This window comes from Heliangelus exortis, chromosome 5, assembly GCF_036169615.1.
Source record: "Heliangelus exortis chromosome 5, bHelExo1.hap1, whole genome shotgun sequence".
Taxonomy (NCBI): Eukaryota; Metazoa; Chordata; class Aves; order Apodiformes; family Trochilidae; genus Heliangelus; species Heliangelus exortis.
Window position 1 is genome coordinate 6,531,829 of NC_092426.1, and position 12,547 is coordinate 6,544,375.

A 12,547-nucleotide genomic window follows, 5' to 3' on the forward strand; every position below is an offset into this window, starting at 1 on the left:
AAAAAGAAGACACTGGAAGTATTAGGGTAGTTATTACTATTCGTAAGGTTAGATCAGATATATAGTATATGTACTAGAAACTTGACCAGATATTAGAATGTTTTCTTTTGTCCCCATGAATTTCCCCTTATTAACTGACTTTTTAATCCTTGTCTCCTAAGCAAATAAGGCTTATTCATTCATTCATTCATTCATTCATTCTCAGCAGGCGAATATGTATGTGTGCCCTATTCCAGCTGAAGAGAAATTTTAAATCAGTGCTTGCATCTTATTAGAGACAAATAAATCTAACTGTGAGCACAAAGCCATAGGAATCCATGTTTCATTAATGCTGCTGTTCGGTGAGCAGCTTGATAAAATTTAAGGAAGAATGGAGCAGCATCTGACCCTTGAGTTAAATTGTGTACCCAAGTCTCAGCATCCACAGGAATCCACACTTACCCTACATTTTATCTGAAGCCATGTTATTTTCCCCAACCAAGACACTTATTAACTATTCCCTAACTGTACAATTTATCCAGAAATTTATCCAGATCAAAACTCCAGGCAGACTTAATTTTACATTAGCCAGCAGTAAACATTCATACTCAGCTGTAAACATCCAAACTGCACACTGGATGACAGGACACTTTGAGATAACATCTTTTTTTCTTTTTTCTTTTTTTTTTTACCATAATTTCTTAAAATTGCAGAGTGCAAAAGGACCTAGAAGAGCTTTTGCTTTGAGTCCTCTGCTGTGACTCCTAGTATCTTCTCTAACATCTCAGTTTTGGAGCCAAACCTTGGTCAATGACAGACTGCTTAGTAGAGAACACAACCTTAGGGTCTCTAGGAATTTTGTACAGCTGGAGAACACACTGTTTTATATCACACCATCACTACTGCTCATGAAAGTCCACTTCTGCAGCTACCTCCTCTGAGGCTGGGTCCTAACATCCAGTCTTGGACAGAATCCACCTGCATGCCTGACTTCCCTATTTCTATCACTCAGTTAGATGATTTCCTTGCTAAGAGACGTCAGTCACAGTTGTTGTGTCTTAGGTTAAGATTTCCATCAGTCTGACTAAGGCAAATTCCACTCTGTTAGATTGCCACCTGGCTGCTTGGACCTGGTGTAAGAGAGGTTGGAGAGGGTTGGAGAAACCTCATTTCCATCTCCATCTCCAGTTGCCATAGCAGTGCAACACCAAAGATGAGTCTGTTCCCTCCCAACACAACTGGCTTCTGGCCTCCTTTTCCAACAGCTCCAAAGCAAAGACCCTCAGCCAAGGGCACCATGATGTCCCTCAATGCCCTGCTGCAGTGACTTTTATGCTGAAGTCCCATAGCAGCCTCTTAGCTCCTGCTAAGTTTTCATATAGCAAAAGACAAGTGTGCTACAGAGCTGCCTGCAGCCTGCCAACTTACTTGCTCCTTCCTAAGATACCTCCCTACTCCTTGCAAGCAACAAGGAGGAAATACTCCCAGCCCATGGCACTCACCCTACAGCAGCCCAAGGATGTGCCCCATTGGTATTGTTGCAGGCAAGCACTGGGTGCATCTCCATCAGCAAATCCCACATTCACTCCTGGTCCTCACCTTCCCAGCATGGCCCACACTCCACTTTAGTTAATTAATCCGAAAAACCTTTTTTGGAGTAAGTCAAAGGACCTCCACATAATCAGTCTTTTCTAAAGCATGAAAACGAGCCCTGCAATGCCACACACCAAGACCTGACCCCAGGACAGATGCCTCTGCAAGACAGACCCAGGATCAGACCCCTTCATGGCAGAGGCAAGCTCTCCTTGCCTCCTCTAGTCTTCAGTAGATAAGATTGGTGTTTTGCACCTTCTTTAGACGAAAAACTAAAGGAGCCAACAAGAAAAGGAGTCTGCAAATTTCAGGGTGCAGAGCACAGCAAGGACAGCACAGCTCTCTCCCTGTTGGATCCAACAGACAAGAGCAATATTCTGCAAGCTATTTTTTTAAATAATATATTCTATTGGAGGTATTCCCACAGATAAGTATTTCTTAACAGAGTTTAGCTATAACTAACTGGGCAAAACGGAACTCGGGCACTATGCCCACACCAGAACACCTGAATTTACTCAGCTTTTAGGTAAAGTATAACTTTACTGAAAGAGCAGTGTCACAACAGGGATGGCCATGGGTATCCAATGTTGTGGTGGCCATGGATAAATACAGTTTAAGTTCTGCAGTATGACACTGGTAACTAAACCTTGTGTAATATCTGTGCTGTGACCCAGAAAGGAAAATCTTCTCTCTCCACATACAGCAGCACCCAGTCCCACAAGTATTTAGCCATGGAGGCTGGGGACTTCTCCCCTGGTCCAATAGACACTTTCAGACATTGCTGCAAGCAGGACAGGCAATCTAATTGATCAATGGTCAGATCCAGCATATGAAACTTTATGCAACTGTGATCCAGATAACCACGTGGTGGTACCTCATACTCTGAAAAGATGCAGCTCCCTACAAAACTTGTAGGATGACCAGCCTGAAATGTCTGGTAATGCGTTCACCCTCGCTTGGATTTTGCTGATGCACTAAAAATGCATTTCCACTTCCCTTCTCCTTAGGGCTAAAAGTACATTTTTAGTATTTCTAAGATTGTCTTGATGCCAATACCTCCACCAATTTTTCTCTCCCCCTATTTCCCTTTCTGATATATTGCAGAAAGACCAAAGAACAAATCTGTATTTTGTGTGAGTTCTTTGAGTGAGCACATCTGAACATCAGTGTCCGTCTGGGAGAGAGCAGGGAAGGGGAGCTCTGCCAGCAGCCTCGCCTATCTCAGAGCTGCTACATTCTTCTTAAGAAGTAAAGAGGCATTTTTTTTACCTCATATAACTTTTCTATTTACAAAGTTTAATATTGATGGCAGGGAGCTGGGTTATGAGAGGCATACAGTTAGCAAAACTTCAGGTTGAGCAACACAGTTGAGGAAAAGCCCTTAAAAGCCCTGTATACTGTTGCCAGACTTGTATTTCATAAAAAGGCTCTTTTGTACGGAGACATCCTATGTTTTAGAACAGCAAGCCTTTAATTTTACTCTATCTTGAAGTAGCTAATACTCAACACAGCTCTGAGCCTTGTTTTGTTTACACACACGCACACAAAAAAAAATAAAAGATTACAGTGTGCAAGCAATTTTTTTTAACCAACGTAATGCCCAAAGCAGTGCAAAATTCATGTTATGTAATGACAGGAGAGCAAGAATAGCTAAATCATCCCAGAAGATATGCTTATCCAAGTGAGAAACATTGTCTCCAATCATCTTTTCTCTAGAATGCTTGGGGACCATTTGTAACCAAAATCGTTCAAATCACCATTTCAGAATTCCATCTCATCCAAAGAAGACAGGCAACTAACCTTCTCAGAAAGTCAGCATTGAAAAGATGCTTTAAAAAATGAAGTAGTAGCAGAACACAAATAATAATAATTATAACTATAAAAAGCATCAGGTTTTCCATCTAGAAATAAACTCCTAGCTCAAGCAACTTCACACTGAGCTGTCCTTCAGAATCACTGCCCTTCCATTGCAGAGCAAATGCACCTGGACCTGACAGGATCTGTGGAACAGGATCTGGAGTTTGCCTTTTTTGCTAATGCTGCCTTATAAAAGCTCCAAACCACTTAAACTGCTGTCAGCTGACTCTCCTTTTAACTACACAGGGTCAGCATATTGCAGCAGCCTTGTTTAGACCATCTTGGAAAACTTGTGGGGCTCCTCCATGTGTGCGTTGAGGAGGGGAGTTCTAAAAATGTTCTCATTTTCTATTTTCTTTTAGCTCTCCTGAGTAAGTCTTGGCCCCGATAATACATATTTCTAGTGGTGTTGTTCACAGTGATTCCAACCATATGCTCAAGACATACTGCATCCCCAGGGAATACAACAGAAAGTCCTAAACCCTTCTGGAGGGCACTGCCCTCTGAAATCAGCCTCCCTGGGCATTAGCATCCTTCCAGCTCTGGGTCGGCTGCAGCCAAACCACTGTGCTTGAAGCCTCCACCAGCACTTTGTACTCCTTACTATAAAACCACACTGCTGTTTTCTAACAAAGCTCTTATTTCCCCAGTGTTTTTAAAGCATGCAAAACATTGGTGTCATCCAATTTATCCAGCACATTAAGCGACGCTTGCCTGAAAAAAAAATTTCTCAAAGGACTAACTCCTTACGTCACCTTTCTTTACCAGTGTTGTTTTTATTTAATACTCATAGGATGAAAATGCAAAGAGGGCTAAACCCAAAGCAATACACCAGCATATCGACTCTGCTAAATGATCTGTTTCACGCCCCAAATAACTGCTCCTTGAATAAAGCAAAAGATAAATAAACCAGCATTGGCTGAAATATTAAATTCGCGTGTAAGTCACTTAGCATTAGACTCTGTCTAGAATTTACCTCCTGAAAACTTAAAAAATTAACTTTAATCACTCCAAATGAGAAAGTCAGCAAGCAGCCCAGTCTCCTGCCTTCACTGTGGCACAACACCATTGACCCTAGGAAGAGTTTTGAGTCAATAAAGACAAGAGAGAGTCCCTATGAGTTGTCTGCAAAAAAAAAACATTTTATACAATCCTGATAACAGTTTCTCCCACACACATTCATTTATCCTGCAGTTAAACTGAACCTCACCTATCCCAGTTATCTTCTAAATGCCACTGCTGAATCTCTTCTCTATTAAAGTTATGCAGAATACAACACAGACGTAGTGAGAATAAATCTGAACTGGAGCACACTGTATCTTTCACTCAAAGCACAAAGCCACCCTTGGGGAGCAACTAAAAAAATCACATTTTTAGCTGTATACAAATGAGACTGCTTGCCTCACATTCCCAGATGAGAAAATTGTGGTAGCAGCAGTCGTTCAGACACAGGGGCTCCTCTTGCAAACACTCAGCCCCAAACTAGTCCTGGCTGCAGTTTCACAGAGCCTGGGTGGATCTCAAAAAACCTGTTTGGACAGAGATTTTTCTGCCTCTCCTGACCTGTCCTTTTTGTGCCAGTAGTGTAGGTGCCACACATGGTTGCAGGATGGAGCCCCAGCTATCTGAGAATAGCTCAACAAACCCTGTGTGCTGATAGTATTAGACTTTTTTTTTTTTTTTTTCTGAAAAGGGAGTCATTAGAGTATTAAATCCAAAAATCTTCTTTTATTACTTAATTTTATCAAACCAGAAAATATCATCCCCTCAGCTTTCCAGAAGAATAACAAACTCCCAGCTAACCACCAAACAGTACTCTGTTAAACAGGCTAATTAAATGTATTTCCACAGCTCACTTAACTTCCTGAAATTATTCTTTGGCTGTGCATTCCTTCCAACAGCAATAAAAAACCTGGCTGTTTACTCTAAAAAAAGTCAGTAATTTCATTTTTCTCTTCTCTCTCTGATTCACACATTAACTGGGAACGCAGCAACTCTTGCAGTGACCTCTTGTGGCAAGAGCTCAGCAGAGCTCCAGCCTTCCCAAGACGTCAAGAACAAGGTCTCTCCCACCACCAAATCCCACAGCCCCATCCCACACACAGAGAAAGAGATATTAGCAAGGTAAAACCCACAATTTACAAAGCAGCTGATGAGAACTCAAGGAAATCCATCTATTCCTTTAGCTAATAATATGGCATTATTTGGGTTTCTAAATTAATGCAATAGCATTGAACTGCCCTAACCAATTAAATTTAAAAAAAAAAAAAAAAAAAAAAAAAAAAGACATAGAAATTTTTATATCATTTAAAAGTCCCCCAGTTTCAGCAGCAGATATGGTTAATCCTTCTGCATCCAGCAAACCAAAGCAAGCCCTAATGACATCAACTCCTTGGTCATGGCTTCAGTAACTCCTCTGAACTCAACTGAAGTGAAGGATGGAAACTTTTACCCCTTCCCTTTATCCTGCTATTTTATGTAGACATTTAGGGAAGTGCTGAGGTCTGCGTTTTGTTCAGAGGATGACTGTAAACTTGAAACAACTTGCTTTAAAGTACTTTCTCGCTGTAGCCTGTGTAACTTAATGTGGATAAGAGGAAAATGCAGCTTGTATTCATCTAGGGAAGAGAAGCCTCTATGTGTATCATGTCCCATGGGAACAGTGATGTTCTGTCACTCTGCCCATTAGCCATCAGGTGTGCTACATGGAACAGTAAGGATGGGAGAGAAAAGAGACATTTATTTGATCTGTAATGCCACTGTTATAAAAAAATAAGAAGGTGTCTCAGCACTTCAGATGTGACACTCATTTCCCTTCCTGGGTACCCTGCCCTGATATACCACAGTCACCTGTAAACAGGGCTGATCCTTTAGTCCATCAAAGTCACAGGGGAATATACCCCTGTGAGAAGGAACTCTTTGTAGGAACAGAGCACGGAAGCCAAAAAATACTGAGAATTAAATGTTTCATTAAAGCTCATGGTAAAATCCTCATGTAAGCTTTATGGAGCCAAGGTTTCAGCCCAAGTGTCAAAATACATTTGTGAAAGACCCAAAAGACCCATTTTCCTAAGGAAGCTTCTAGGGGTTACTGCAACAGAAGTAATAATGGTGACTCTTATCACACAGGTAAGAATATATATATAAATATAGGCTTTCACTAAATTAAGCCCCTCTTCCAGGCTGTTAGCACTCTTTATTGCATATTGCCACAGTCCCAGAGTTAACCTTTTCCTAAACTTATTCTCTACCATAAAAGCAAATTACGCTGTTAAGGCAACCTTAATGCTTTTGCTGTTGGAACAGGCGAAGGGTGAAGATGGGCAGGCAAGGCAGACACATTTCTCTGCCCCTGCACACATGGTTCATCTCACCAGATCTCTCTGCACACCAGCCAGGTCTGCAAAGCCCACCCTTGCACTAGAGACTTCCCCAATTTTGTACCCACTGGATCTCTGCTGTGTTGAGTTTGGGTCAGTAACAGCCAGAGCTGTGAATGCATGGAAGAACCAACCAACAATATGACTAATAACAGACACAGACTGTTGAGAACATCTTAGGAGAGAGAACATTGCCCTAAGGAAGGACATTATTAGAAGCCCAAAACACTAATGGCAGTAAAAGGCAGTCACTTTAATGTGATTTAACCCAGTGCTCTCACAAAACTCTCCTCCTTTCAGCTCAGCTAAACACCTGGTTTTCTTAAGATCCAGGGCACAGGCAAGGCTGTAGCAAGATCATATCAATCTTTGTGAGCCTCAGATAAGACTCGATGTATTAAGGAAAGAAAAAGATTGCATTTCACTCAAATTAGCCTATAGACAGGCTTGAGTCTCCTCAGGGTTTTGTCCCTTTCTACCAACTGCAGCAGCTGGCCTAATCAGAGACCCTGTTTCTCCCACAGACTTTGTCTGCCCTCAAAAGGACCTCAGCTGTGGTGTGAAGAACCCACAAAGCAGCTTAGAGGTAACCATATACCACAAAACACTTTGGTAACCACCTGCTACCTGCCACTGTCCAAAAAGCAAAGTGTGCTGCTGCTCTAAAACACTGCACAAGCTCCAAGATACGAAGTTACCTCCAAAAGAGAGGTTCCTGGGGCAAGGGATACCATGGGTGTTCTCCCCCCAGATCACTTTGGCAGCTGCTCCATCCTTCCCAAACACTCTGGCTGGGAGAAGAATGTTCAGCACAAAAGTCCAGAAATCCCACCCCTCCATACAGAGGGCAGAAGATGAATGGCCACCCCATTCCTTCCAGCACAGCTCTTTGATGGTTTACCCCACAACTGACTGACCATAAGCACTTCTCCCACAGTTTTAACCTGTTTTGTAGGCAAAACTGGAATGATAAGGAAAGGTTCGCAACATTCCTAAATAGAAAATACATGAATAATGCTGGAAATTGAATATATGATTGCTTTTAACACCAGGCTGGCCACCGGGCTACACACCATGTTCCCACTATGCCATTTCTGACTTTCCACATCCTAGAATCACTGCAGTTTTTTCTGTTTTGCTACCAAATTTTTGGCTTTTGTAATTGCTACCAAAAAAATTACTCTGGCTTTGAGTAATTTGTCTCCATCTGCATTTCAATTTGAAACCACTGCTTCCATTTCACCTGAAGATGGGCTGAAGTACCTAATTTTTCCAGCTGTACCTGTTGACTAGTAGAAGACATTACGTCCAACTTTAAACCTTCTCCTGTTTGCTAAGAAAAGATTTATGGTCAAGAAGTGCAACGGGGTTTCATAACCATGAGAAATCTCAGAAGAGAGTCATCTTTAACCAAGAAAGGTGATAGAAGGATGGGGGGTTTTTTGAGGATGCTTAAGATTTATTTTAGAAAACAATCATCAGTCTTCCCTTCATCCCATTCCTCAACTTGTCAATGAAAAATCTCTTGGAAAGTGGTGAATCCAAATACAAAACTAAAACCCAGCATGCAGTCACCAGACCAACTCCTTGCCTTCTACCATATACCAGCAGGAGATGCTTGAACCAGATTTGCTCTATTGAATACCATTAAATTCAGATTAAACACAGCTGAATCCAATGAAAATCACTACTTCTGTAAAGGGCAAATAAGGTTGTGTCCCGGGTGACAAAAATAAGAATTAAATTATGTTTCAGGGCAAAACACTGACCATTTACATGAGCTAAAACAAATTTCCAGTCCACTTTTCACTTTGTTGCCCACTGAGGCAGATTTGCCTCTGTAGCATCATGCTTAGGCAATATCAGTGGCAATAAAACAAAGCAGAATGAATGAGCAGACCAGCATGATTTACACCCCTAAATTAGGTTAGGTTTTAAACTGGAGGGGTTAGTACAATGGTTGAAAGCCTATTGAGCTTTTCCAATTTTTAATATCCCAAAGCTTTACTTAGCCTTCACCAAGGAGGACGTGTAATTTAATTAGAACATGATACAGAAGCCCAAATCATGTTCCTAGCTCTGCCACAGACTTGCTACATGACCATGGGAAAACAACTGTGATGCTTCAAGCCCCGTTTACACCACAGTTCTAAGAACAGATTGGGAATGCCTCTGCGTATGCTCTTCCACAAGGAGCTGTGAAGTGTAATTAAATTCCACCAAGTGCTATGAAATTGTCTGAGGGAGAGTGCTATATAACCTCCTGTTAATTAAGCTTGCATTTAATATTCTGGTAAATAAATAAACTATTGCAGGAAACCAGCTCTTAGTGATCATGTTGCTACAGAGCTTGAGAAAGCAGCTGACCACAGGGCTGACACAGGCAACAGAAGAGGGAAGAAACCCCCCAGAAAATGGTTGATGCCTTAATACAAGGCTGGTGTTTTAACATAAAACACTGTAAAACAAATACTACCTCCTCATCCCACTGAAATCAATGACTCACTAACTCACTACCTGCCATCAAAATCAACTCCAAGCCAGCACACCAGACCGCATTAGTGTGAATGTGAGGTAAATACAGAATCATGGAACAGAAACGTGGAAGGGACATTAGGGTCTTGATTAATAATAAATGTGGAAACTTTTCATAATAGCCTGCTCTGCCCACCACTCCTGTTCCTGTCCCCAGATACACACTGGCACAGCAGGGCTTTGGAAAGGTAGGGTCACCTTAAACTTGGGCTCTCCAAGGAGACATCTTCAGATGCAAATCTGATGTCTCCTACTGGACATCATTTGTGCAAAGACTCACACACCTCAGTAGTTATGTGCCAGTGCAAAGACTACACAAAAATGATACGTAACCAGCACAAGACTTGCCTAAAGCAGCAACAACACCAACACACCTAGAGAGATGGGGTTCTGCAAACACATCATAACTTGAATGGAGCTGTACATAGCACTCTTGACCAGAGCTTTGCACTGGATGAAAAAGGACAAAATTCTCTTAAGGAACAATTTGATGGCCATGCAGTCCTGGACCCATCCTGTAAATATTCACCTGAGGAGCTGTCAATGACCAACTGCAGACAGTTCTTTACGTATTTGCTCAGCCACAAGATTGCCATAGTGCAAATCACAGTCACTCTCTCATCCTCTTTTCCACTACCTTTGCCACAGACTTTAAAGTGTCATAGACTTAGGAACCCCGAGTGAAAACAGTTGCAAGCAAAATTATTACAGAAGTAAAAGAAAAGAAAAAAGAAAAAAAATGACCTGGTGAGTGGAAGGGGGATTAGAGATCTAGGTGATGACTACTTATTTTCAGAAGCAGCTCAGAAGAATGAAAAGAAGCAGAAAAGCTACAAATTCATAGTTCCGGTAACGATGTAAGAAGTGAGCGGGGACGGGGAAAGGACCGTGGAGGGCAGGTGCCGTGGGAGCCGGGTGGGTCGAAGCAGCCCCTCGCCCCGTTCTCTGAAGGCGCCTATTTGGCACAGAACCATCAGCGGGGCAGAGGGCGCGGCGGCCGGAGGGATGGAGGGAGGGACAGACGGACGGACGGACGGACGGATGGATGGAGAGATGGATGGAGAGATGGGTGGAGGGATAGATGGATGGAAAGCATCTCTCACCGCTTGATCGCCGGACAATATTCTCCAAGAAGGTGTTCTGCGGTGCCACCAGCCCTCTCTTGCCCCCCGGCATCCTGCAGCGCCGGGCTCGGGAGCCGGGGGTGCGCGGCGGCGGCAGCGGCGGCGAGGGGGGGCCGGCGGCGGCTGGTGCGCCCGGTGCCCGTGAGTCGCGCAGGGGCGGCCGCGGCCGCTCATGGTAGTGGCGCCCCCGCGGCGGCTGCAGCGCGGACTGGGGCCGCGCCGCGAACCGCGCACCGCGCCGCCGCCCGCCCCTGCGCCTGCGCGCCCGCCCCGCCGCCGAGCCCAGCCGGGGCCGCCCCGGGACGGGGAGGGGAGTGGGGTACGGGGGAGATGGGGACAGGGGGGCGGAGCGGCGCGGAGAGGAGATCCGCGGAGGAACAGGGAACAGCGCGCGGTGGAGAGTCCCAGCTGTGCGTCGTCCACCGGGTGTTCCCGAGACGGGCTCTCCGGGAAACCTCTTGGAAGTTTTGCCCTGTTCCCCTGAGCGAAACCAAACTGAAACCCTAACCCCTTTGAACCTAACCCTGACATTTTGCTCCGCACAATGCTCTGCTCGGACAGCGTGCTGTCCGCGCCTGGGTTTTAGGGAAAAGAGACCACGAAACGTTCTGTGGTCATAGTGGAAAGTGGCTGCATTTTGCCCACAAATGATACCCTTTAAGTACACTGTGACATGCAAAATTCCGGCTCTGCACGAAGCCATCAGCAGTTTTTGCGAAGGATTCCGCTCCCAGTGAGAGAGCTGTGAGTGGAGGCAACAGGAGGAAGGTTTGGGGCCGGAGCCTTCTTTTCTATTATTTTCTTCAGGGACCCACCCGTGTTGCCGGAGCCCCAAGGGACGGATGAGTCGATGGAGTGAGACACTACACGCCAATTTCTGTGCGAGCTCTGCCCCTGCCACCTTCCTTCCTCCCTCCAGCCTTTGCATTACTCGGCCAGTGCGTTTTAAAGGTACGGACAGTAGCTTTCCGGAAGGAATTTCCCCTCCTATTGTTTCTGCCTCTGCTAATTTTGCATGCAGCTACAGACTAGGAAGGATCGTTGAAGGAAACAAGGGATGGAAAATCGCGGTTTTCCTAAGTAATCCCTGCCAGGGCAGGAGAGTGCCCGGCAGAGCGCATCCCGGTGGGCTCCACGCTCCTGCCATGGCTGGCACAAGCAGCAGCGTTTCTTCCAGAGGTCATTATTCCACACGTGTGGACAAATCAATTAATTTTTTTTTTCCAGACTGTTTTTAGCACCTACCCTTTCTAGTACTTGGTCTAGTACTCGGTCCAACAAGTCGCCCTGAGGTCACCTGCCTAAAGTTAAGTGTTTGACGTCTTTCCCACCCTGGGGGCTGCTGCAGGACCAGCTCCTCAAGCCCGGGGGCCAGAACTGCAGACCGAGAAAGGTTCTGCTTTCATTTAAACAAATGCAAATCAGGAGCAGCCCCGTTACAATCAAGACATACATAAAACTAGTTTGGGACATACACAGACCCTATTTGTCAAATTTTTATCAATGTCATCTCCCGCTGGTCCATCGTTCAGTCTCTTCCCCCCTCTGAAATCATCAGGTTTAAAAGATGTTCCTGCTGAGCTCTGCCCCAGATACAGGGGAATTTGCCTCCTGGTAATTGGCAGGTGGATGACAACACCTTCAGTTCTTTTAAGCGAGCAGTACCCATATAAAACCACCTGTGCAAAGGCAAATACCATGCTCCTGGTCTGTCTGGACAGTTGTTGGCAGGACCTCTGCTCCTCAGTTCCCTCTGTTCCACCCAGCTTGTCCCCACCCCCTTCAAAGTCTTTTGATTAACACATCAAACACCTTCTTTCTACTAAACCTCTCCATCTTGGAGAGTCACGTCCAGGGGTCACTCCACCTCCAAAGCTTCAGATCTCACTATTAAATTTTGCTGCTATATTTCCAGTGACACTAACTTAAAAATAGGTTATGGAAAGGGACAAGATCCAAAAGAATATCTTTAAATGCCACAGACATCTGGTGGGATAGAAAGGGCAGGACATGTGGATGCTTGCTTCCTGGCAAGCACATCATGGTAGCAAAAAAATCCATTGGACACCTCTTTATTGC

General features: G+C 44.4%; 1 protein-coding gene across 1 annotated transcript in view; it reads right to left on the reverse strand.

Annotated features, from left to right (window-relative positions):
- KCNH5 (potassium voltage-gated channel subfamily H member 5) overlaps positions 1 to 10,703 on the reverse strand; it is a 155,868-nt gene extending 145,165 nt beyond the window's left edge. The window contains exon 1 of the mRNA XM_071745317.1: positions 10,448 to 10,703. Within this exon, the coding sequence (XP_071601418.1) occupies positions 10,448 to 10,520 (73 nt within the window). The 5' untranslated portion in view covers positions 10,521 to 10,703. The remainder of the gene's footprint in view (positions 1 to 10,447) is intronic.
- Between the last annotated feature and the right edge of the window lie 1,844 nt (positions 10,704 to 12,547).